This window comes from Tinamus guttatus, unplaced genomic scaffold, assembly GCF_059628265.1.
Source record: "Tinamus guttatus ecotype Peru unplaced genomic scaffold, ASM5962826v1 Tinamus_guttatus_pri_ptg000259l, whole genome shotgun sequence".
Lineage (NCBI taxonomy): Eukaryota > Metazoa > Chordata > Aves > Tinamiformes > Tinamidae > Tinamus > Tinamus guttatus.
In genome coordinates, this window is record NW_028288793.1 from 664,750 (window position 1) to 689,803 (window position 25,054).

General features: G+C 53.4%; 1 protein-coding gene across 1 annotated transcript in view; it reads left to right on the top strand.

Annotated features, from left to right (window-relative positions):
* The first annotated feature begins 211 nt into the window (after positions 1–211).
* Positions 212–25,054, top strand: part of CDK18 (cyclin dependent kinase 18) — a 29,935-nt gene continuing 5,092 nt past the window's right edge. Inside the window, exons 1-4 of the mRNA XM_088526897.1 lie at positions 212–436; positions 16,568–16,722; positions 22,541–22,689; positions 23,556–23,681. Coding sequence (XP_088383023.1) covers positions 16,599–16,722; positions 22,541–22,689; positions 23,556–23,681 — 399 coding nt within the window. The 5' untranslated portion in view covers positions 212–436; positions 16,568–16,598. The remainder of the gene's footprint in view (positions 437–16,567; positions 16,723–22,540; positions 22,690–23,555; positions 23,682–25,054) is intronic.

A 25,054-nucleotide genomic window follows, 5' to 3' on the forward strand; every position in this document is an offset into this window, starting at 1 on the left:
TGTGTGTGCTGTGTGAGTGGTGTGTGTGCACGTGTGTGCACTATAAGCGGTGTCTGTGTCTGTGTCTCGTGCGTTGCGCGCAGCCCCGCCGGCTGCAGCGGCGCTCGGCGCCCAGTCCCGCTCCCGGCCCCATCCCGCGGCGGCTCCCGGCCCGTCCCGGCGCATCCCGGCTGCGCGGGCGGCGGGGCCGAGCGCGCCTGGATCCCCCGCGGCGGCGCTGGGGAGGAGCCAGCGCGGAGCGGAGCTCCCGGACCCGGCCCCGCTCCGAGCCCGCCCCGGCACCGGCACCGGCGCCGGCCCCGCTCCGAGCCCGCCCCGGCACCGGCACCAGCCCCGCTCCGGCACCGGCCGCGCTCCGGCTGCCCCCGTTCGTGCCGGGCCCCGGCCGAGCCCCGCGGCAGGAAGGAGGAAGGCGCCGGAGCTGCCCCTGCGGCCGGTGAGTGTAAACAGAGCCCAGGTGCAGCCGGGAGAGGGGCCGAGCGGCCTCCCCCTGTCCGGGCCACCCCCTCTGCTGCCCGCGGCCGCTTTTGCTCCCTTCGGGCGAGCAGGGGGCAGGTTTGGGGGCTGCCAGTGTTAGGGGAGGGGACAGAAGTTGGGGATGCGGTGAGGGAGGGTTTGTACAAAGCGCAGCAGGGATTTGTACCGGCCGCTGCCCTGGCGGACGAGATCCCTGCGCGTATTTTCGTGGAACCCTCGTTGCCCTCCTGTCACATCTCTGTCGCGGTCCCTCCGTGAGGGAAGTCGGGTGGCAGAGGAGGAGGGCGCCGCTGTCCCCACTGGGACAGTTTCCAGGGCCGCTCGCGGGCGAGGTGGCACCAGGGTGTCTGTCCGGCGCGTTCCCCTGCTCACGCAGGAGCTTTTCTGCTGGCCGGCAGCCCGGCGTTCGCCTTGCGCGGCGCTTCTCGCCGCTCTCACTATCAGCCGCCTCTTTGCACTGTGCCTGGTGCTCTGTCGAGTTCCTTGGGGTGCAAAGAAGTCGCCCCCGGGCGCCCTGGCAAGAGCAGAGCAGCCTGGGGAGCACTCGCCTCCCTGCCCTGCCAGCACCAGCTCCGGTTGCACTTCTGGCTGCTCTTGGCACAAAAGCAGCCTGGAAGGAGCTCGCAGCCTGGTGGGCACAGTGTTGGCATTAATTCCAAAAGAGAGGAAGCGTCGGGATCAGGCTGGGGGTGCTGGCCTTGCCCTGCACCAGGGATGCAACACACACGCGCCGGGGCCCGGAGGACGGGCCTGGAGGGGAAGGGTAGAGATTTGAACAAGCAGCAGGCAGCAAGTTCATGTCTTTGGATGAGTTTTGTGAGAAAATGAAATCCCCTTTTCTTTGCTGGAAGAGGGCACTTGTTTCCTTCTCGGTGGCAACCGGGCAGCACGTTGAGCTGCAACATGTGGCCAGTGCAGACTGAGCCATGCAGGTCTGTGACAGGGATTGTGGGTCCCCCTGTTTGTGGAGAGGTCATCAAAAATGAAAGGACAGCCTCGAAATGCAGATTCTTTTGATCCAAACACTGGGTGTTGATGGTAATAGATGGGTTACTGTTGGCTGTGGAGATTGGCGCTTAGCTCTCAAAGTGCATTTGTGGTCCAGAGGCTCCTTTCCTCCCTAGGGGAAATCCCTGCACATCCTCCTGATCCATAGATGTGTCCAAGAGCCTGAAGCAAAGGAGGAGCAGAGGCAGGAACCGAAGGTGACAACCTGCTTCGCCAGGCAGCATCCTGTGCGTGAAGCAGCTTTGCATCCTCTGTGGGTATGTGTGTGTCCCCTTTGCTCTGATTTTTAGGGTCTTTTTCGCTATCATACCAGGCAGCTTCCATGACAGTTTTGCTGCCCCTTCTCCAGGCAGGATCACGTCCCTTTAATGGGAAGTTTTGCGGATCTCACAGGTTTGTTTCCAGGAGTCCAGCCACGTGCACCAAAAAGCACAGGCCCCACGTCAAGGGGCAGGATCAGGGTGAATTAACAAATCAATAGTGGAATAATCTCTGCAGCAGTGGCCGGGAGTTCCTGCTCTCTTATTCTGCTTGAAAAAGAGAGGAAATGTGGCTAAAGAGCAGGATTGCAGCGATCTGACGCTGCTCCTGGCCTTGCCACTGATTCTCTCTGACCTTGGACCAGTTACTGCATCCCCATCCCCGAGTTTCCCCATCTGTTACCACTTGACCTTGCGCTGCTCGCGGAGCTGCGCTCACGGACATCTCTGGAGCGCTGGGATGCTGGCAGAGATAGCCGTGGAAGCACTAAAATATTTGTTCCGATGCTGAGAAGGCCCCTTTCACTGAACAAGCGCTCTTTGTCGGTCCCCTGAATGGAGTCTGTGACAAAGAACGAAGCGATGGCGTCACATATTCATGCACTACAGGTGACTGAAATAGAGCAGACGGGCTGTGCCGCTGCTTCCCGGCTTGCAAACGAGCTGTTTTAAATCTTTAGCTACTGCATTTCTTGTGCAGTTATAGCTGTTGTTGCTGTATTACTTAGCGCTTGGGGAGAGCCCTCTTGAGCCAGGAGCAGGGCGCCGTAGGAGCCGGGTTTTGCCTTCTGTTGCTCACTCTGTACGGAGAAAAGATGGATGAAGGCGCCTCATTTTACCTCTGGGAAAGGGAAGAGACAAAATGACTTGCTGGAGTTATTATAGGGAGCCTATATATGGAGCAGCGTCTTGAATTCTGATCTCTCAAGTCTGTGAGGAGCTTTCAGCTCTGTCGTATCTGCTGCTTTCCAACATTTGGTGGAGACAGAAATACTTATATTTGTGCACGTTATATTTATGGATGTTAGACACCCATGGACTGCTCTTACTTCCCAGATGTCATGTGTGTATTAAAATATCTACATTACAGTTTCCACTGAGACCATCCCCCTCTTCTGGCCTTCTGAAAAGAAATGAATGTTTGGTCATTCATTGTAAACCTTGAAACATTCCTCTGGCTTCCTTACAGACCTGAGGTTTGGTCCAGGGGGTCTGAGAATCTCCAGAAAACCTGGGACACATGTTTGGAGTCATGTCCAAATAATAGTAAGAGTTTCCAGGAGGATTTATGCTTGGCAATAGCCTCCCAAATTCCTGTTCCACACACAGGGAAGTTGAGGCAAAGTTAAAGCAGTTTGTCCAAGGCATAAATAACAGGACATGGGGTCCTGACTCCTTGGCCAGATACAGAGTTTAGGAAAAAAAGATCTAAACTCACTTAAACGAGTTTCAGTCAAGGTAATGCATGTGCTGACACCCCGACAGCTCTGCTCTACCATAATGTGGTCTCAGTTTGCGTCTTTTTGAGATTGAGGGGGCAGGGAGAGCTCTCTATTTGCAAAGACCCTGTATCTGTTTTTAACAAACCATCCATGCAGCGGTTTGGCCTGGTGGGTTTGCTTTTTCCTTCTTCTCCACATTAATTTGCTTCTGCCTTTGGTAAAGGGAAAACATAGCTGAATGCAACCTGTTGATGAATGTAGATGCTGTAGCCCAGATTACAATCTAGCGGACAATTAACTTTGCAGAGTCTGTAATCAGGTGCATCATCTTTTGCTCTCTCTTTCTATTCCTAATCAAGGTTTCTTTCCAGGCAGCGTTTTGCCTGCAGGCAGCGTTGCTCATCCGCTGCTTGTTTGCTCAGTCACTCACAATCATGGCCTGGATCTGTGTCTAGCCAGCCTGGATAGAGTAGGAGCTGGTGTGAATTTTTTTTCAGCCCACAGAGTAGGGCGAACAAGCTCTTTGGAGACGGTTGGGGTTCATCTCTGCTTCTGACACTGCTACAGTCGCATTTCTCTTCTTCTTTCCTTGCCTCTCTCCTTTCTTACGGTTTATTTTTGCTGCATCTCCGATCACAACCCGAGATCAGCGTTCTCCTGCCTTCTGGGTTTCCTTGCTGTTTATATGGATGAGCTCCAAGCCACCGCAGTCAAGGCTGGGTTTTGCAGGAGGGCTCGGAGCTCCGCATCCCCACTGGGAAATGTGCACACACACATCTCCATTGCAGCACGCCTGCCCGCTGGGCTGAATTCCGCTGAAAATCTCATCATTTCTTGTAGTACCTGAGCAGCAGCTGAGCCCTTGTTAAAATTCCCTTTATGTGCTGAACAGCCACAGCTTCAGGCATAGCCAGGACCTGCCGGAACGTGGTTCATAAAAGGATGCTCCCAGATTTGGGGTGGTTACCCGGGTCAGTTGGATTCAGATGCCTGCACCAGCGCTTCTGTTTCTCTTCAAGAGGGTCACTTATGGGACATGGATTTTATTTGTCTTTTGGGCACCCTTTCAGTTTTCGCTCATGATCTGCCATGCGGCGACGTTTTTATTGCTGAAGGCTGCTGGATGGGTGCTCCCCACCTCCCTATCTTTCTTCCCGAACTCTCAAACACTTGGCTGATACTTTTAAAACAACCTGAATTTACCCAGCCAGAGGCTTTGGAGTGGGCGAGGGGCTGGATTTGAGCAGTTCCCCAAGTGCTGCTGCTGTTTTGATGACTTTTTAATTGAATTGCCAGATTAAAAAGAAGAGACTGTTGAAGCTGATCGTAAACACTACAGCCTCTGGACAAATCAAAATGTGTCTTTTTGGGAAGTGGAAACATTCCAGGCGTTCCATTTATTCCTGCTATTTCTCTATTTTGATTTAAATGGTTTATTTTTACTCAGTCTAGTTAATTATGTGGTGAATGTTAACATGCTGGTCACTCAGGGGCTGTGATTCATGATCCCAGTCACATTTAGCTATGAAACCCCCCCAGTATTGCTTCTCCTCCCCAGCACTGCCCGCTCTTTTAAAGCTGTATGTTTTATTAGTTACTAAATCTGACAGGGTTTATGGACTGGAGGCTTAAGTGTGCATGCACAAGCATGCACATATAGAATGATATTTGTAATTTCTTTGTTTTCCTGCATGGAACATCACCCAGAGCAAGGTTTTATGCCTTCCAGCATGACTGGAATTGTTTGATGGAAAGGCAGCTCTGATTGGCATCATCTGCACTGAACCCGAGCTGAAGCAAATGCTGCTGATCCGTAGGCTCCCGGCGATGCAGCCTGCTACTTACAGGGATTTTCAATGGCACTTTGGTTCCATTTTGTGTTTTAGATTCTAGAAATGTGTTTTGAAGGGTTTTTTATGGTAATAGCAGCTGAGGAGATCTCTTTTCACCCACAAAATTTGTCCTCCTGTTGCACCCGCCGAAGTCAGTAATTAGATTTTTGGCAGTAGTGATCTGTAAGTGACAGAGCAGACAGGGAAAGGGAGTTCCATAGTGCTGCGTAGGTGCCGTCCAGAGCTCCTGGATACTTTTCCTTACTGCTCTGACTTGCTGTTTGACCTTAAGCGATTCCCATTCCATCTTGGTATTCCTGCTCTCCCCACTTCCGTGCTGGGGATAGCAGCCAGGTTCACAGCTGGGTTGAGGTACAGCTAGTACCAGTGAAATGCTTGACTCTCCTTGAATGAGCAGCAGTCATAGATGGATGAAGGGCTGTTACTGTGTTATTGCAGGCGTAATAACCTGTACTGGCATCTGCTCTTCATGCCTCAAATTCAATCAGTGATTGAAGTGAAAGGGGGAAGCTCTCAGGGAAATCTGTGCTCAGCCTCAAGCACATATTGCTCCTTCTGTGGCAGCAGTTCCCGCGGGTTGGTCAGCGTGTAATTATTAACTAATTACAGCGCAGTAATCGCTGTGCCACATGATACAGGAAGTAAATTCAGCCGGGAACAAACCTATATCTTGCAAATCCCAGCCTGCTCTTATCTGTCCTTTGTATTTTGCCCATCGTGATGGTATCTGCCTAACAGCCCTGCCTGTCAAGCTCTCGAAGGGGCATGACAAGTGAGCCTGGATACCTCTATGCTGTTTATTTTGCATGTTTGCAGTTAGGAGACTGAGGGCCAGCGTTAGCCCGGAGCCAGGAGCAGCTACGTGCTGGGCTGTGGCTGCAAGGAAGACCCTTTTTTGCAGTGCTGCCGACGTCCCCTTGTCCTGCTCGAAGACAACCACATGTAGGGGAGAGCCTTTGCTGTCCTGCCCTGCCCCTGCAATAAGGGCATCGATGCAACGTGCTTAGTGAGCAGAGCACTGGCCACAGGAGGTAAATCAGCAGCCCTGAAGGCCCCTGTTTTTCCCAGGAGCAGGTTCAGCGCGGATGGGAGCTGCACCGGAGCAGAGCCTCGGGCACGGAGCTCCCTCGTCCATGTGGGATGCTGAGGAGCCGTCCCCACAGCCCGCGCGGGATGCCCTGGGCGCTGAGCAGAGCTGTTTGCGGCTCCGAGTCCTTTTGTGCACGTTGGGGACGTGCAGGGTCAGAGCACGCTGCTCTTGGCAGCTGGGGGCTGCATGATTCCTTAATCCGACGTGTTTTCTTTTTAGAGGAAGATCCTGAACTGCTGCCTGATGCAGAGGAAGCATCTGCAGGACCAGGTCTCGCTGCAGGCTGGTGTAGTCCAAGCAAAAAACCTCTAAGGGTTTCCTCAGACCCTGCTCAGAAGAGCCAAATAATTTGTTTTTGCACCAGTTTGGTTTTTGCTACAAGACAGGAAACTTCTCTGAGGTGGAGCATGAGAGCCTGTCAGTGTCATCACAAGCTTTCCAAAAAGACATCACCAGAATATGGAGATTCTACCCGTGATGAAAGGAGATGGAGCTGGGGCCGAGCGAAGCTGGGGAATGGGAGTCTGAGCCCTGTGAGTGTTTCCTAAGGCACTTCTGAACAATTTCGGATCTTTAGGAGAGTCTCAGAGAGGCGGGAATGAGTCTCAGAGAGGTGGGAATGCTCCGGTGGACCCTTGCACCCGCCTTCCCAGTGCCCAGGGTTTAGTCAGGATTTGCAGGCACAATTTGCAATGTAAATCAGCACGCTGGGGAGACGGGAAGGAGGCCAGTGCCTACTTGGGAGTCAGAGGAGGATGCGGAATCAGGAGCTCCTGTCAGCCCAGGATGCAGCTCTGCAGTGGTGGCAACAGGCGTTTTCTCAGGGTGGGAGATGTAGAGAAAAGGTTCAGCTGAGTCATCTTAATTGCATGAAAACATGACACAGTATCAGAGTGAGAAGGTGTGTTTTTATAAATTAACATTAGCAGCGTGTGTTCTATTTAAGTACATAATCCCTTCCAGCCCCTTCTTATTAATGATTAATTGTGCCACTATGATAGCAGTGTTGCAAGTCCAGTTAGGCGCAATGTGCACAAGCAACTTTACCGGTGTCAAAACAGGTAATGACCTGGTTAGTGGTTAGGAGGGTGCACTCAGGTCTGCTAATGATTTGCTGAATGAGCGTAGGGCAGCTCTCGCTGCTCTGGCTCTCAGGATTATAGTCCTTGCTCATCTCAAGGGTTTCCTGTGAAGCAAAGAGCTTATCTGCTTGCAAAGCAGGAGAGGAACAGGATTGAATACAACCAAGTGAACTTAAAAACAGTCGTAACTCAAAACGGTCTCTCCCTGGCTTTCCAAGCTTGACTCTCCTTGACTTCTATGGTGTCTCACTGAAAACTGTAGGGAAACATGAATATGCTTTGATTTGGGGGGTTAGATTTGAACTCATTTCATAACGTGCTTCTGCTGTCCGCCTTCCCTCACTTCCGTTCTGATTTTCCTGTGTTCAGCTCCGTTATCTCCCCCAGTTTCCAAGGTTCCTGCAGAAATGCAGCTCACTTGTCAAGGACACCCGGGCTGGGGGTAGTCGTGTGGGAGACTGAACCGGTCTGCAGTGAGAATTGTGATAGTTCCCAAAACAGGGAGATGGTTTGGGAGCGAAAAAGGCAGGAAGAGTGGAATATGAGTGGTTTTGTTTTCCTTTAATCTGTGTTTTAAACAGCAGCAAATGCACTTGCTTTTTCTGTCGTGCTCATTAGCGACGTTTCTGCTTTCAGGCCACTGAACCGGGGCTTGGCTTGGAGAAGCAGATGTTATTTACAGTTTAACAAGGAACAAGGTTTATCTAAGCAGTGTGTGCTCGCAGCGTTCCCAGATATGCATGAGATGTTGCCCTGCACAAGGAAGTGAGCAGGGCTTTGCGGGCATCGAGGCACAATGTGTTTGTACATGTTTCACCTGGGATACACCTCTTCAGCACCCAGACGTATCCACGTTTGGTGAAAACATTGCTGCTTAACCTGAAAATGTTGTCGTAATGATTGTGTTAAGCTGCGGTGGGCTAAGGATATCGGAGAGGAGGTTTTTTGGGTAGCACCAAAGGGTGGTCAGGGCTCCCCAGCTAGCGTGGGAATTCTGGTTGGGCTGGAGGAGGCAGGAACATCTGAGGACATCAATATGAGGAGCAAAGAGAAGAGACACGTCTCCATTCCAGACAAACCGTCTGCCTTCCTGCTCTACCCACCTCTTTGTAAGGAAACTGCTGGAGGAGGCAGGACCGTTACTGAGGAGTCTTTTTTTTGTAATCTGGGCACAAATCCAAGCTGTTTGTCAGCCTCAGGCCTCGGGCATGTGGAGCTGACACATCTGGGGGAGCCCAATGTCAGGTCTAGTTAAATCTCAAGTGGAGCTGGACTGTGGGACTGCTTCATTTGCTTTCACTAGTTGTTCCTCAAGACGTTTGCAACCATGAAAATCTCTTTTAGTGTTTGTTTCTGCATTACTTTTTCACTGCAGGCGTCCAGACAATGTCTGGTTTTCACTGTGCTCTTTGCAAAGTGGAAATGCTTCATGCACAAAAAATAACAAGCCTGGTGTTATTGGTAGCTCTTATCAGAGCTGAGATCTGAGAAGCCAGAAAAGAAATAAATGGTCGGGGATATTTGGAGACAGGGAAAAGTTTTGCGATTGGAAAGGGGAAAGGCGGGTAAATTGCTGTGAAGAGGAAGGGCTGTGGGTGGTTGGGGCAGCGGGACACAACTCGAGCATCCCCCCAAGGCAGCACAGGGCCATGAGCTCTGCAGCGATGGGGAGCAGGGGAGGACGATGCTGTGATAGTGTCTGCAAACAGCCTGGCATTAGGTAGCAAAGAGGAGCACCAAACAGCCAGGATCACGCCGGGATTCCCAGCAGTCGCCTCCTGATTCAGGAGGGACGGAGATTTGGGCCATTCTGTCCCTAGGCTGGAGGCTGTGGATCCAGGAGGCAAGGGCAGAAGGGTCCTACCTGTGAGACCACCTGAATTCTAGCTTTTTTGCCCAAATGCACTGTTTCTACGGCTGCAGCAGGTGCTTTCGGATGGCAATCCTGCTTTCCATGCTGCTGCCTGAACTGTTGCTTGCACCTGAATGGTGTTTTGTTCCCAAAAAAGAGACGTTCTCCCTTCCTTGCCCAGGTTTGAGGGAAAGGCTCCGTGCTCAGGCCTGGGATGTTCCCGCTAGCTCAGCCTTCATGTTACGGTGCAGATCACAGCGAGTTCTTTGGCCTCGCCAGCACATCCAACCCCCTGAGCACCACTGCTCTAACAGCGATAAGGAGGTGTCCAGGCGAAAAGCACTGCAGAATTGCTGTTCCCATCACAGGGGAGACGGGGATGCCAGAAGTAATTACAGTTCGTGCTGTGCTTTGAAATCCTGGGGATCCTCAAGCGTTGGCTTGTTGTTTTGCCTCCCTGTGTGGCTTCATTTCGCTCACATCTGAGAGGGAAATACATCCTCGCACGTGCGCAGAGCCCTGCAAGGACGGGCGCGCGACTGGTTTGAGATTAAATGCTGGATTAGTGCAATCCTTGGCAAGGAAGTGGAATCGCAATGTTTGCTCGTTACCCTGCTATCATGTGACCATTTCAGAGCTTTAAATAAAACAGATTTGAAGCCTTGCTGCAAAGAGTTTTATGTGCCTAATGCTAAGCAGGGGCCCTGCCGCTCTGCAGTGCAGGCCTGGGGAGAAACCTACTCACTAGCTGCTATTGTAAATGCTGCTGGAGTGGGGAGAAATAGGGCAGAAACACCGTCTTTCATTCATTTCTTTTCCTGTTGCTGCAGATGGATTGTTCTGAGTGCAGTGGGAGCTTGCTTTTTCAGCCATGTTGGCCCAGAAATACAGATACCTGCAGCAAATTGCAGGTCGCAGCCCTCCCGCAAGGGCAGCTCAGCAAGGTAGAGCCAGATGAGCTGGACTCCGAGTGTTTCTCCTCTCCTAGAAAATGTGCAGCAGAGCTGAGCACTTAACTGCTCTGAGTGCTTGTGGTAGTGGTGCTTCTTATAAGTGTTGTGCTTCTGTTTATATTAAAAGCATTTTTCTGTTTTTTTCTTTTTTTTTCCCCCAGGAAATGAGCTCCAGGCAAGATCCTTTGATTCTGTGGTCCCTCTTTTAAGGCGTTTCCTGAAAATCCGACCTTCCTTTCTTCCCCTCACATCCTCCTTGTGTGCCGGTTGCTGTCGCCCTTCTTTTCTGTGTGCCGGAGGTAGCTGCGTTTAGCAAATTCCATGCAACTATCAGGTGTACAGCGTGGAATTGCTGTTCTTTAAATACGCTCCCAGGAATGCTTTTAGAAAGGGGACCCGGATAGCAGGACTCTGATCCCTCTGCACAGCTGCTCAGCAGAGCCGATAGCAGCTAAGCCACAACTGCAGCCCCGAGCTGCATTTCACAGCTAACTCCTGCATCCATCTTCCACATTGCAATTAAGAAATGGCTCCTTGGCTGTCCGTAGGGAGACGGTACCTTCCTTCCAGCCTTGTCCTCACGTGCATGCCCAGAGAGAGGCCTCCGTGTCCTCCTGCAGAAGTGCAGGAGCTGCAGGTGGCCCAGGGCATCCTGTCTCCAAGCAGGCTGGCATCACATCTAGGTCACCCAGGCATAAGGGGAAGCACCAATTTGCCCAGGAGGCAGCTTGCTTTGTGTTAGTTAATTGTCAGACAGTAATTGGTTGAGTGTCATAAAAGACAAGGACCAGACTGGCTTTTGCTGGAAATGCTCCGCTTTGGCAATTGCCCGTGTTGGTTTTACAGTAGCTCCTCGCTGTGTCAGGGACTTGGCAAACACAGAGCGAGAGGCTTGTGAGGGACTCGGCGCTGTGTAGGAAAAGGATGCAGGGAGGAAGTGAGTCATGGAAAAGGGGAGATAGTTGCTAATATCATGGAGCAGATGAGCAGGACAAGCCTGGGCTGTAAAGTGCTGCTGCGTTGGCCGTCACAGTCCGGCTCTTCCTCGCTCCCAAATGTCACATTAGAGCCTGGCTCTCCCAGGACAGCGGGACGTGGGGACTGAACTCCCGAGTGCCAGCAAATTAAAGCTCAGTGACTTAGCTCCAGAACAGAATGAACATCACAGAGAGCATCCCTGCCTCCAAGCTAAGTGCAGTTGTGTTGGGCCGGAGAGGAGGAAGTCATGCACTTTTGTTGACTCTTCTTTCCTACCAGTTGCCTTGCGGATCCGGGCAGCAGTTTGTGCAGACCAGGGCACGATCAGCTGGCGCAGAGAGCCCGCTCATTTACACAGGCAGCAAATCCAGCCCATTAATCCACCGATGCTAACGAGGTCCCATGGACACAGTGACACAAGCACCTTCTGGGCGACCCAACAGGAGTCGAGAGGGCCCGAGAGCCACCCACAACACGGGCATTGAGCACCCGGGTGTGGGGCTGGATTGTCTGTCCCCAACGAGGGACAAACGGGCTCTTCTCAGCCTATTGTTGAGCTGGGCAAACAGTGGACACTTCTCTCAGGTTATCTCCAGCTGAAGAATGAGAGTCTTGTGGTTGCCGGAATAATGCCTGGCGCTTCCATGCCTTCCTCAGAGCTGCCCTCATCTCCGCAAGCGCTGGGACGAGAGGAGCCGAGCGGGAACCGCTGACGGGGCCGCCGGACCCGCAGAAAGGCAAAATACACAAGAGCAGAGCGGAACAAGCCCCCTTTGTGCTGCTCTTACTGGGCTCATTGTCAGCGCTGGGCAAGCGAGCGCAGAACTGCTCATCTAGCAAAAGAGCCTCCCTTCCCACTGCTGCTCCTGCACCAAGCATGGCTTGCAAAGGCTCCAAAAGCTGGGCCTGGAAAAAGCTGTTTTCCATATCCTTCGCCCTTTCTAGGCTACCTGCATGGATGTTTGGGTCTTGGGTTGGAATGTGCTCCACGGAGCCTGAATTTTGCCTGCACGGTTGTCGGTTATCCCACCGTTTTCCCCGTCCACAACCGTGATGGTGCAAATGAAGGAAGCCGCTGCAGAAGAGGATGGGAACCTTGTTGTGTTGGGTGCTGCATGTCCCACAGACCAGGTCTGCCTGCAAGACTCTCACAAGGAAGGAGAAGGCAAACAGGAAGCCCTGGCATCCTTGATTTATGTCTGGGAAACGCAGGCGTGCCAAGAGAGTCAGAGATGTAATCAAAGCCAGTCTTGCACATTTGCTACAGGATCATTTTTCTTCCAAGGCTTGCCTGAATTGCAGGAATGAAGAGAATGGGCAGTAAACTATTGGCTACCAGAATTGCACTCTCGAGTGCTTATGGAAGCCAGTACAGGAGGGAAAAAAAGTCACAACATGAAGATGAACTGATGCTCTTCAGAGCCCAGGTTTGAGGGATATGCTCAGCATGGTCACTGCTCTGGGATGAAGGTCTTGCTGTTTGCTACAGGCCTCCTGTAGATTGCTAGGAATTGATTGTACTCCCTTCCCTGCACAGTCACAACCTCCTGGCAGGGGTTTTCCTCCCTGTGTAGGAGTGAAACGTCAGGTCCCCCGAATAGCAGTGTGTACAGGGAAGGGCCGCCCTTGCACTCTCCCCGTATTGCTCACCTTTTCTGGAGAGGAATTGCTGCAAACAAGTGCCCAGCAAACAGGGATGGCTCTCCCAGGGGTCTGTGCAGGGCTGTCCTCGTCCCAGCGCCCACCCTGTGGATAAAGGACTTGGGAACGGTCACCTTGCATGAGCAACCTGGGTACTATGGGCCGTGCCCGGCCTCTTGCTGCTGCTCAGAGTTGCCTCCATCCCTCTAATCCATGGAGACACTTAGTCCGTGCTTGGGCTTCCTGCAAAGGCCCGGTCAGATGGATCTGCTCTGCCGAGGCGGCTGCAAGGATGCGGCTGGGAGCAGGTTACTCCGGTTGTTGCTCCTGCTGACAGCTGAGCAGCTGGTGGTCAGGGGCTGGGATCCCATTCCACCCCTCCTAGGGACAAGGGAATCTCCTGCCCTTACCCCTGGAGGATTCCCAGCTGCTCCAGGGAATTCAGCTTTGCCCTGGAGTACCTTAAAGTTGTCCCCAGGGTCCTATAATTTCTATCAGAAGCTCAAGAATAGCCAAGGATTTTGGCAGTGCTCTTCCCATCCCGTATTCCTCTATGAGGAGCTGCACCGTGCCATACCGAGGAGGAATTCCTCCTCCCGGAGCGCTTGGGCTGTGCAGCGCTCCCGTTCATGCAGGAATGTGCCCCATAGCGGGGTCGGCATCTCCCCCATCGCCGGCATCTCGGCATCAGCTCTCGCAGAGCTCGTCGCTGCTTGATAGGACCAGGCCTTTTGCCTTCTACACACTACTGCCAATCTCTCTGGGGAGGAAAAAAGGGTAAAAAACAGCGTGTTATCACCCCCAAACCTTCCTTCCTCTCACCTGAGAGATGAGGGCAGGAATCTGTGAAGATGGTAACAATTAAAAATGGAATCAGTCTCCTTTTCAGAGCAGCACTGAAGTGGTTGTTGATACCAGCTGTGTTCCCAAGCCCCTACGCTGAAGGAAAAAGGGGACACTTCAAATGCTGCTGCTGATTTGTCTGTGTCTAAAATACCTGGCTCTTGAAGGCCACAGTGAGCCCAGCGGGTTGACAGTGCAAGAGAGATTCGTGTGGATAGTCCCAGCCTGGATGCCTGTGGGAATAGCTCCTGGAAAAATAGCGAGCGGTTACTGCTAGTGCAGCTAATGTGGCTCTGACTTAAGCATTTAAAGAATCGTTAACATCTTGTCTTGATCATGTGATTAGCTTTCCTGATGGGATTCAGCTTTGGGCTCTTTGAAGTGTTTTATCCGAGTATTTACTATCTGACTGTATTACAGCAAATGCAGATCATCCACACTGCTGGCTCTAATCCCCGCTGCTTGGCCGAATTCCAGTCGGACTGATTTCGGGTTTTGCCTGTTGGTGCCTGAATTCCTGCCTGCCATTTTAGCCTGCTGCTTCCTTTCGTGTCCTGCCATGCAATGTCATGTTTCTGCGTGTTTTAATCAGCCGGCTTTTTCCATCCCAGAGGTGGCTGTAGTTCAGGCCAAGGCTGTTGCAATCCTCCGGGTGTTTCGCGATCCTTCAGGCTGAGATCCAAGCAGTATCATTGCCTTGCTATCAAGTGTCACTTTCTTTCAGAAGGTCAATAAGTGCCTCCATTTCCTGCTATAATTAATGTAAAGCGAGGCAATCGCTGCTGGGGCTTATTTGGATATCAACACCGTGGGAGAGGGCTCTGCTCTGCACACTTGCACTGAGCCGTAAAGATGCAGAGTCCGGGACAGGTTTGTGCATAGCAGGGGAGGTAGCTTGCAGAATCCGTGATATTTTTACCCTGCCGCACTTCCTTACTGACAAAGTTTATATTTAGTGGCCTCTAGCAGCTGCCACTGCAGTAGGTGGCAAGGAGAGGAAGGGATCGCACTGCAATTTAGAGCACTCAGACTTTTGTCAGTGTTAAGGCGCTTGTCCTCTAAATCCTTTGCACTGTTTGGAGGAGGGTGAGTGCTGGGGGAAGGAAAGACCCTTCCCCTCGCTGGCTTTCTGCCCACCTGGGCATGGGTATCCTCTTCGCTGTTGGGCTGCCTAGTTTGAAACTTGCTTTCCTTGCAAGCTAGGGAGCCGGATCAGAGCATGGGCTGTACGGACACTTTCCAAAGCGAGCATCAAGTTTTGCCTTCCCTTCAGGAGGAGCAACTCGGAGGTGGTGCTCCTGGCTTCGAGGAAAGTGCCAGCACAGACATGTTGCTAACGTAGCATTTAGGAGTGAGAGCATCCTCATTGACGCAGCGTATTTCTGCAGTGCTGAGAGGCATTTCAACAGCTGGAACTTCAAGTGGAGGCAGCTGGCGTCCTCCCTGCTCGGTTCGTGGATCGCAGGGGTGGGGATGAGCTGCAGGGTCGCTCCCCATGCGCCGCTCGGGAGGTCAGCAGGCACCGTTGCCCATTGCTGCCCCTCCAGCCTCCCTTCCACGCCACCCGGCTGGGCACCCTGCCTTGGTTCCACATAGAATCATAGAATCATTAAGGTTGGAAGGGACCTCTCGAGGTCACCTAGTCCAACCCCCTGCACACGCAGGGTCACCTAGAGCACGTGGCACAGGGCTGCGTCCAAGCGGGTTTGAAGATCTCCAGAGAAGGAGACTCCACAACCTCTCTGGGCAGCCTGTTCCAGCGCTCTGGCACCCTCACTGTTAAAAAATTTTCCTTAAGTTCGTGTGGAACTTTTGGTGCTTCATTTTGGGGCCATTTCCTCTAGTTCTGTTAGTGGCCACCAGTGAAAAGAGGCCGGCACCATCCTCCTCACTGCCTCCCTTGAGGTCCTTCTAGACACTGCTCAGGTCCCCTCTCAGCCTTCTCTTCTCCAGCTGAACAGGCCCAGCTCCCTCAGCCTCTCCTCACAGGGCAGATGTTTCAGGCCCCTGATCATCCTTGTGGCCCTGCGCTGGACTCTCTCCAGCAGCTCCACATCCCTCTTGTCCTGTGGAGCCCAGAACTGGACACAATACTCCAGATAGCATGCACAGCCCTTGCGGTCGAGCCCCCAGCTTTAGCTTTCTGCAGCATTAAACGTGGCAGAGGATGGAGTTTACTAGCAGGAGGGATATGTGGGCAGGGTGAATCCCCGGCACCCATGTGAATCCCAAGGATTTGAGGGAATGGCACCTGCGACAGGAGGCCGTGCCCGGCAGCGGAGCGTGGCCGAGGTGCAAGCAGGGTGTTTAGATCCGGGATGGATAATCCTTTAAGCTTCCACATGCCGGCATGTCAGCCCGAGCGCTCCCGTTGCCGGAGCGACGCGATGCGTTAGCTCCCGGATGCCGGCTCTGATCGCATCCGTCTGGAATGCGGGCACCGTTTGTTAGTGCTGATAAAGCCCAGAGAGGGCTGGAAGGGGCAGGGAGAGCCAGGGAAGGGCTGCCGGGCTCGGATACCCGGGAGTGAGCTGGGTGCCCAGGGTCTGCAGCGCCGGTGGCCACTCGATGGGTTTGTCCTGCTGGGGAGTGACACTAGCAAGAGCAAAGCAACCTCTGCTGGGGCAGGGGCACCTTGTGGGACAAGGAGGAATGTTCTGTTGAGTCTTTCCTGATGCTCTTTATTCCTTCTTGCTTTCCCGGTTCTGCTGCATTTTCCCTTTTTGTAGCCATCCCTGAAGTTTCCAAGGATGCTTTAAGGCACAGCCTGTGCTGCTATGTATGATTTAGTGCCTATAACCATGTCCTGGGCTCATGTCTAATATCTCAGAACGGTCTTGTGCACTTCTTGACCATGGTCAGCTCATAAACACATGAAGAACCTGACTCCCTTGGGGACCCTAAAGCTCCTGTTTCACTCGGTGCAGCAGCAGGACCTCGAGGATGTTCCCGAGGATGCCCTGCATCCCCAGCGGGTGAAACCTGGATCTGGGCGCTGCCGTCTCCAGCGAGCAGGAGCTGCAGGGGATAGCAGGGCTGTCCCGTGCTCCTTCCAGCCTCTCAGCCTCTTCCTCTCCCTTTTCTGCAGGGCTCTACCATCTCTGACAGCACAAGGTAAAATGAACAAGATGAAAAACTTCAAGCGGAGGTTTTCTCTCTCGGTTCCTCGGACGGAGACCATCGAGGAGTCGCTGACAGAGTTCACTGAGCAGTTCAACCAGCTCAACAACCGCCGGAATGAAGGTAGGAGCCCCAGGTCCCTCTGGCCGTGCTAGGGCTGCCCAGGGGCAGCTGCAGCCGGTGCTGTCAGGAAGTGTCCCCAGGCCGCCGACCTTCCTCTTTCCTTGTGGAAAGTCACTGCCCCTTTGTCTTGCTCTCCAATCTCTGCAGCAGGATTAAGAACACGCCGTGGGTAAATCTGGTCTGCAAACAACACGGAGGGGAATGACACGTCTGGTTAAGGCAGAGGGTGTGGAAGTGTGAGATCTCCTGTCTGCGCAATAGTGGCAGTGATGCTTGAGCCTTCCCTCTGAGGATACAAATTGCACTGAGGCCTTGGGACCAGCTGTCTGTGCTCAGGGGAGCATCCGGGGCTCCCTAAACCATCCTGTTCTCCGGGTCCTGTCTTGCGTGGTGCAGTTTTGAGGGCCCCAGGGAGCTCAGGGCTGAGCCGGGCACGTCCCTGGCGCTCTGCAGGCCGGGACAGGCCCCGCTGGCTCGGGATGCACGGAGGGAGAGGCGATGCTCGAGGCGGGAACTGGGAGCAGCCTGCGCGGGCAGGCAGAGCCGCCGGCGCGCGGGCGTTTGGAAACCCGCTGGAGCTGGACGTGGTTCGTGCAGGGGAGCATTTGCTGCTGTGGCTGCAGCTGCATCGTGTGTTTGCTGCTGCCTCCTTCGCCACGGGCCAGCCTGCTCCTGCGTGGGTGCCCTCGGCGCCGTTTAGGACACGCTCCAGCTCTTTCTTCCCTCGCCCTGCAGCCGTAAGTGCTAGAAACTTTTGCTGCAAGCAGAGGCTGAGGCTGTGATGTAATTGCCTGGCACTCACATCTGCCCCAGCAGGGAGGGATCATCTCTCTGTCTGCCTGAAATAAGAGATGTGATAACCTAATTTGCAGCCGCTCCTGCAGCTCTTGACACACTTGTCTCCTTGCACACACCCAGGTGCTCTGAACATCACCCATTTGCAGCCTCCTTTCCTGCACTGACACCTGAGTCCTCACAGAGAATCTCAGTACCCCCAAAAGGAGGTGGTACTGCTCCCACAAGCACCCCTCTTGCACTCTAGCAAGCAGACTATAATTAGTCTCAAGTCCTTAATTAGTTTTATGGAAGATGTGGGGATAAAAGGGTGCAAGGCAAAGAAATTGGTGGGCACTGATGGCTGCAGCTGCTCCTGCCTTAGGGGATGGCAGCTCTGGATGTCTGAGCCTTGTTATCTCTGCTGTGCAAAGCAGGGCGCTGCTGGGGAAGCCTCTTCCCTGCTCGGCTGCTTTAATGAGGCTTCAGTCACGGTGCTTCCTTCGCCCTTGGAAGGCAAAGCAGGACGTGCAGCATCTGCCTTTCCCTCACTGTGTGGTCCCGGTCCTCCTGAGATCCCCGGGAAAGAATAACAGCAATAACAGTGAGCCTGGGGCTGCTTCCCGGGGTGCTCCCAGCCTGGGTGGTTGTTGAGGAGACAAGAACAGGCAGTGACATGGTGGCACTCAGGAGATGGTCTTGCATGGACGCAGGAGCGCGCCAGGAGCTGGCCCTGGGCTCTGGGAATATCCCGTGGGATATGTGCGGTCCCTCACACCGCTGAGTATCCAGGATGGGAAGTGCCAGCCCGGCACCATTTCCCTGCTTGGATGCAGCATGTTGGAGCTGTGCCGTGTTTTCCTGTGTACCCTCATTTACACCCAACACTTTTCCTATGCAAAACAGGTGGGGAATTGCCATCCCTGTTGTGCCCCTCGACCTGACAGGCCTCCTCCATCACCCTGATCCAGCTCCTTCCCGGCTGGGATCTCTTGATTAAGCCTCGCTTGGGTTGTAAACAAGCCTGAGAAGTCACCTCCACTGTGCCCTTAATCTCCGTCTCCTGCAAGCGGCGGCTGTTGTTTATGAAGAGCCCTGACAGCCACATTTATCTGAGGAATCTCCAGCCTCTAATAAACCCCTCTCTGCTGGGAGCTCTTTGCCTGCAGACTTGTGCCAAGCAGAAGCAAGCTGGAGACCTGGCTGCAGAGCTGGGGGCACAAGCCCAGCACCCCCAGGAACATTTTGGGAGGCAGGATCAATTCTGGGATGCGGGAGGGGAAACGAATGGGGCTTAGTGGGCAAGGTCCTCTTTTGCAGGGGTTGGCTGTGGGGACTGGATCTCTTGAGGAGCTGCCTGATCTGGAGAGGGGTCTGAATCAGGGAAGCAGGAGCTGCCTGGGGTATCGGTCTCCTTCATTTTACACGTAGAGAAATCCAGGTGCAGAGAGAGCAAAGTCAGTTTGCTAAGGTCATGCAGAAGGCTGTGAGCAGAGCTGAGGCTACAGCCATGGCAATTACACTTGTGCTTCTCCCATATAAGACAGGGAAAAGTTTTGCTTCAGGTTTCCTATTCCTTGTTCTGGATCCCTGAACGTGCCCCTAGGGCTGCCTGTCCTGGTGATCACCGCTCTGCAAGTGAGAGGGTGCCCAGGGACAGCACAGTGTGATCGCTGGCACCAGAAAAGAGCAGTAATCGCAGTGAAGATCAGCAAACCGGTTTTGTTTCATCACTTCATACAGCTCTTTGGGGAATCACTCGCAATTTTTATTCCCACCCCCAGCATCAGAAATCACAGGTTATCAGAACTCCTAGGTCCCTGACGGTCTGCAATTCCTGTCCTTAGGTGGCTTTTGAATGCTCTTGAAGGGGAGGGTGATGCAGAGGCCGAAGGACCTGCTGGAGATGCTCTCAGCATGCAGAGAGTTGCCCTGATGCTGACAGCAGGACAAGGCACAGCCTTCTTTGGGTAGAAACCTGCCTGGTTTGGTGGTGGTGCAGTGGGAAATCCCACCCCTGATGTCCCCATCCTGAGTCTCTTGACCTCCCTTGCCGTCCCTGAGGCTGATAAAACCAGGCGGGGAAGAAGCAGAGCTGGCAAATGGAAAAGCAAACAGCTTTGCAGCTTGCAAAGCTCCGTCCCAGGCAATGTCACCTTGGCAGAGCCTGAGGATGTGGAGGAGGGAGAGGAAGGAGGTCAGAGCTTAATTCCAGGCTGGGCTCTGTGCAGTATCTGTTCTCTGGCACTGGCCACCCCCAGAGAAGGAGCAGCGCATCTTTGGAGATGAGATTCCTTCTCCATGGCTGCTCCAACCTCACATTCATGCTCCAGGCAAGTGAGCTCTTTCTTTTCCTCTCCTGCTCCCCAGTCATACGTCCCGAGCATCCCAGACCTGATTTACAGAGGCGTTGAGTTGTGGTAGCTCCGCTTTGCTTTGATCAGGGCCCGTGGCAACAGTTCACATCCATCCTAAGGATTCGCCCCAACACGGCTACTGCCTGGGCTGTCCTCTGAGGCCAAATAAGGTCCTATAAATGGGCTGCAAAGCGTGCATAACTCCTAGCTTGCAGGGGCATAAATCAGAGGCAAAGCTGGCCTTTGGAACACAAGGTCACAACGAAGGGATGATGAATAGGGGGAGGAAGGAGGATGAATAATCCAAGATCTGAGTGTAGCTCTGCCCTGTGAGCATAACAGAGCCTTGAGAGAAGAGTTCACACTTAGCAAAGTAATTAAAAGTTCTAAGTCAGGCAAGTAGTGAAGGGTTCTGGCCCCTTTCCTTGGGAGATCAAAGCTTGTTTTGGCAGAAGCTGTGTTTAAATATATTTATAAAAAAAAAAGTGGGAGGTTCGTCAAAGGCAGCCGCTGTGTCTGCGGTCTCACTTTAATTTGCTTTGATATCCCATGCAGCCTCATTATTTGTGCGGTGTCAGGGCTCACTGTAATCCAATGCAATGCAGAGCAGAACCAAACAGGCCCCCTTGGCTTGTCCACAGCCCCTGTCACCTCCCGCGAGCCCCCAGCAAGGTCCCCAAGGCCCCAGTGGCCCCACATCGGCCCTGCCAGAGCATTCCTGGGATTTGCCGTTTGCTCCGGGCTCTGCGTGCACCTTGCAGGGAACCCAGGATAGACCGGGCTAGCGAATGCGGCCTGCGCTCTCCAGCCTCAAGGTAGCCAAAACACCGGAGAGAGGGATTTTCAGCTTGGATTTGCCATACATGCCCCAAAGGGAGCCAATTCCCTCTTCCTGTTCTTCATCTGCTGCGATTTTGCCCTTGCGAAAGTCCAGCCAACCTTCTTATCTGTTCTGACTTGATAGAAATGCGATGTTGACACTATCTGGGGACTTGGGTGGCCCTTGTCTCGCGTCAGTGGCCACCATTCCAGCCAAAGTGGCACTTGCAGGACTTGTCTGGCCATCAGCAAGCTCTCCTTGGCGTCAGCGGGAGGGGAAAGCCAATGCAAACACACTTATCTATATGGTGCATCCTCCTTTGCTCAGTGGATTAGCTGAACTGCAATCTATCCTGCGATAAGTAATGTCATTCAGATGCTAAATGGCCTTTTGTTTAAGATAATTTGCTCAGGAGGGGAGCAAGTTAAAGCGATTTGAAACACTTTAACGGATGCACTTTTATACCTGTGGCTAATTCCAGTCGAATTTCCTAGCTCTTTCCTGCTTGGATAGATACTTGGAGAGAGCGAGTGCGTGGGCCGTCTCTGGAGGACGACATCCTGCTTCCCTGCACTCCATCCCCTTATTCCCCTAGTGCCCATAGTAGGAAAACACAGCTTTTCCCAGGTCATTTGCCTGCCATCTCGCATCCATCAGATGGACAAAGTGCAGCCAGGTGCCAGCGCTGCCCTCGGGGCTGCGGCACGGAGCTCAGCGCAGGATCGCGCTGCTCCCGTCGGCGTTGGAGCAGCAGGTCGGCTCTGTGCAGCTCCTATCAAGAGCTTGGCAGCGCACGAGCAAGCGGCAGGAGTCGGTGGCTCGGCCTTGGGCATTGCCAGGCTTCCCGGGGCAGTTTCCATGCTGCAAATTCACTGCGGAGATTCCCGGAGCACAGAGCACACGAGGGATTTGTGGCAGGGCTGTTTGATCCTGGAGGCTGCTATAGACCTTGCTGGCGTGGAGGATAAAAACAGAGTTTAGACTGAAAGGGAGAGCGTTGTTTGGCCACCAGGAATGGGCCAAAATAGTTGTTCCAGCTCTGCTCAACATCCTATAAAAGGAGACACATTCTTCCCTCTGGGATGTGGTTGTTCCTCCGTCCACCTGTGTTTGAACAGGGAGCACCCCTGTCCCATCTGGAATGTCCTCCGTGGAAACAGCCTCTCTGTGAACGAGGGGAATCCGCTTTGCTGGGGTCAGGGTTTTGCTGAGCTGCTGTTTGAGTTGCTGCGCGCCAGAATATTCCTAGCAACCAGCCAGTAATTACAGAGCGAGCAGGTCTAAGTGCAAACTCAAACTGGAGACCAGAGAAAGCTCAATGGGCTTATTCCGATTTCTTGTTCCTTTCAAGGTTTCATGGGCTTGATGGGGCTTCACACTTGGAGTCTCAAGAGGAGAGAGATTTTTCTGAGCTGCTTTGGTTTTCAAGAGAGTTTTTGTGCTTCTCAGGGCTGTGTGTCTGGGTAAGAGCAGCAGGTTGGGGCAGGAAAGCTTGGAGTGTTTTGTTTCGCACTAAATGACTCTGCAGCCTTTAATCCCAAACATCATCTGCTCAGAATTGGTCCTCGGAGGAAGGTGCTCACCCTGATGTCTGTTAGTTTTGGTGGTTCCCGAAGCAGATTAGATAAGTGTGTTTGTAAGCTGCGTGGGAGGCAGCGCACCACGAGCCTGGAGCAAAGCGCAGGAATTCCCTCTGCTTCTTCCATGCAGAGGAAAAGGACTTTCCATGACCTCAGGCTGTCTCAGTGTCCAGGAATCTCCAGAGCTCCCTGCCCTGGGTGCACTCTGTGCTCAACACAACTGGTTTGGGCCTCGCAGCTTTCCCTGCGGCTCCAGCCCGGTCACTCTCTTTGCTCTTTATCCTCAGACCTCGCTCAAGGGCACCTGCAGCTGGGACACCTGGGCAGGGATTTCCGGGCAGGGACGTCGCCGATCTCGCCCTCGGAGGCGGAAGGGCAGTCCCCGGTGGCCGTGCGCTACCGAAACAGCAACAACCAGCGCCGCTTCTCCATGGAGGCAAGTGCTGCTGCAGGCTGCAGCGGGCAGCAGGGATGCAGGGGCTCTCTATAGAATCACAGAATCACAGAATGCTTAAGGTTGGAAGGGACCTCTAGAGATCATCCAGTCCAACCCCCCTGCACACGCAGGGTCACCTAGAGCACGTGGCACAGGACTGCGTCCAAGCGGGTTTGAAGATCTCCAGAGAAGGAGACTCCACAACCTCTCTGGGCAGCCTGTTTCAGGGCTCTGTCACCCTCACTGTTAAAAAATTTTTCCTTAAGTTCCTGTGGAACTTTTGGTGCTTCGGTTTGTGGCCATTTCCTCTAGATCTGTCAGTGGCCACCAGTGAAAAGAGGCCAGCCCCATCCTCCTCACTGCCTCCCTTGAGGTACTTCTAGACACTGCTCAGGTCCCCTCTCAGCCTTCTCTTCTCCAGCTGAACAGGCCCAGCTCCCTCAGCCTCTCCTCGTAGGGCAGATGTTCCAGGCCCCTGATCATCCTTGTGGCCCTGCGCTGGACTCTCTCCAGCAGCTCCACATCCCTCTTGTCCTGTGGAGCCCAGAACTGGACACAATACTCCAGATGCGGCCTCACTAGGGCTGAGTAGAGGGGCAGGATCCCCTCCCTCGACCTGCTGGAGACGCTCTTCTTCATGCACCCCAGGATCCCATTGGCCTTCTTGGCCACAAGGGCAACTGCTGCCTCATGGTCACCTTGTCGTCCATCACTTCTGGGCATTGAGATGGGTGTCTTCCTCAGGTCATTCAGGGGACCGTGACAGAATATAGGACCAGGGCTCATCCCTATGCATGCACAGGCACCCTTCTGTCCTCCCGGGACCAAGACACTGTCATGACCAGCTCTTCTGGCCCTCTCCACAGGATGTCAACAAGCGCCTCTCACTGCCCATGGACATCCGCCTGCCCCCAGAGTTCCTCCAGAAGCTGCAGATGGACAGTCCGGAGTTCCCCAAGCCCCTCAGCAGGATGTCCCGACGGGCTTCCCTGGTGAGTCTCACCGCACAGAGCGAGCAGTGCCGGGCACAGCATCTCACTTCATGCATATAGGTCCCAGCCAGCAGATCATAGAATCACAGAATCATAGAATGGTTAAGGTTGGAAGGGACTTCTTGAGGTCATCTAGTCCAACCCCCTGCACACGCAGGGTCACCTAGAGCACGTGGCACAGGACTGTGTCCAAGCGGTTTTGAAGATCTCCAGAGAAGGAGACTCCACAACCTCTCTGGGCAGCCTGTTCCAGGGCTCTGGCACTCTCACTGTTAAAAAATTTTTCCTTAAGTTCGTGTGGAACTTTTGGTGCTTCGGTTTGTGGCCATTACCTCTAGTGATGTATGTGTGTATGTAGATGTATGTGCTGTTTCCACCTATGTGCAGCCTTGCCCTCCTGTGCAAGCTCCTTTGTATCCCTACACATTATTGAGCCTGTACACACACAAACACACACGTACACGCACACCTGCCCATGCAAATCCCTTTCTGCACACACAGCTGTGCAAACCCCCCTGCCTGCACATTCCTTCACTCTCCTTTGCACATACCTGCCTTTCCTCTCTCAGCATGACTCCTTGCAAGGGGAGGAGGTGGAAAGCCTTTTGGAAATCCTCTTGTGGTTTAGCAAGTGCCGGAGCCTCTGCTAGTTAAAATGCAAGTGGTGCTAAATAATGAATTAGCCTTTGCATTAATGTTGGCTTCTCGTTTTTTTTACTGCAGAGCATCAGCATATGTGGCAGCAACAACCTGGTGCCCTGTTTATAAATGTGCAAGCATGTGTCCTGCTGCCTAGGAATGCTCAGTGGTGCACAGAGGTCTTGGCAGGCATTTCCAGATCTGTTATGGCCCTTCAGGGGGAGGGAGGGTAGAGAACAGAGAGCTCGTATTTACCTGCACATTTTGTCTAACGAATAAAATAGATTTGGCCAAAGCAACGTGCTATTAATATTCATGGTCCCGTAAATGAATAAGGCATGCTGCTGGAAAATTCGCCATATGGCACTGTGGGGTTTTGCAGGACTTCACATTGCAGCAGCCACCTCATTTCCCTGCCCGAGATGTGTCTGTTTTGGGGGTAGCTGCATGTTTGGAGGAGCTGGAGTCAGTAATTCTGCGTCCCCCTGGGACTTCCAGTTCAAAGCCAGCTGCTGTGAGCCAGGAAACAGTCTTCCCCGTAGCGTTGTGAGAGCTCAAGGATGAGGCTGGTGCCTGGTGCAAGGAAAAAGCCTTTCCGTGGGGCAGAGGGGGCTGCTCCGGTCTCTCCGCGCTGCAGCACGGCACGGCACAGCACGAGCACCGGGCTGGGAGCTTTAGCCAGCCTGGAGGCAGAGCTGGCTCCACGCCTGGGACTCCCCAGGTGCAAATGTGTT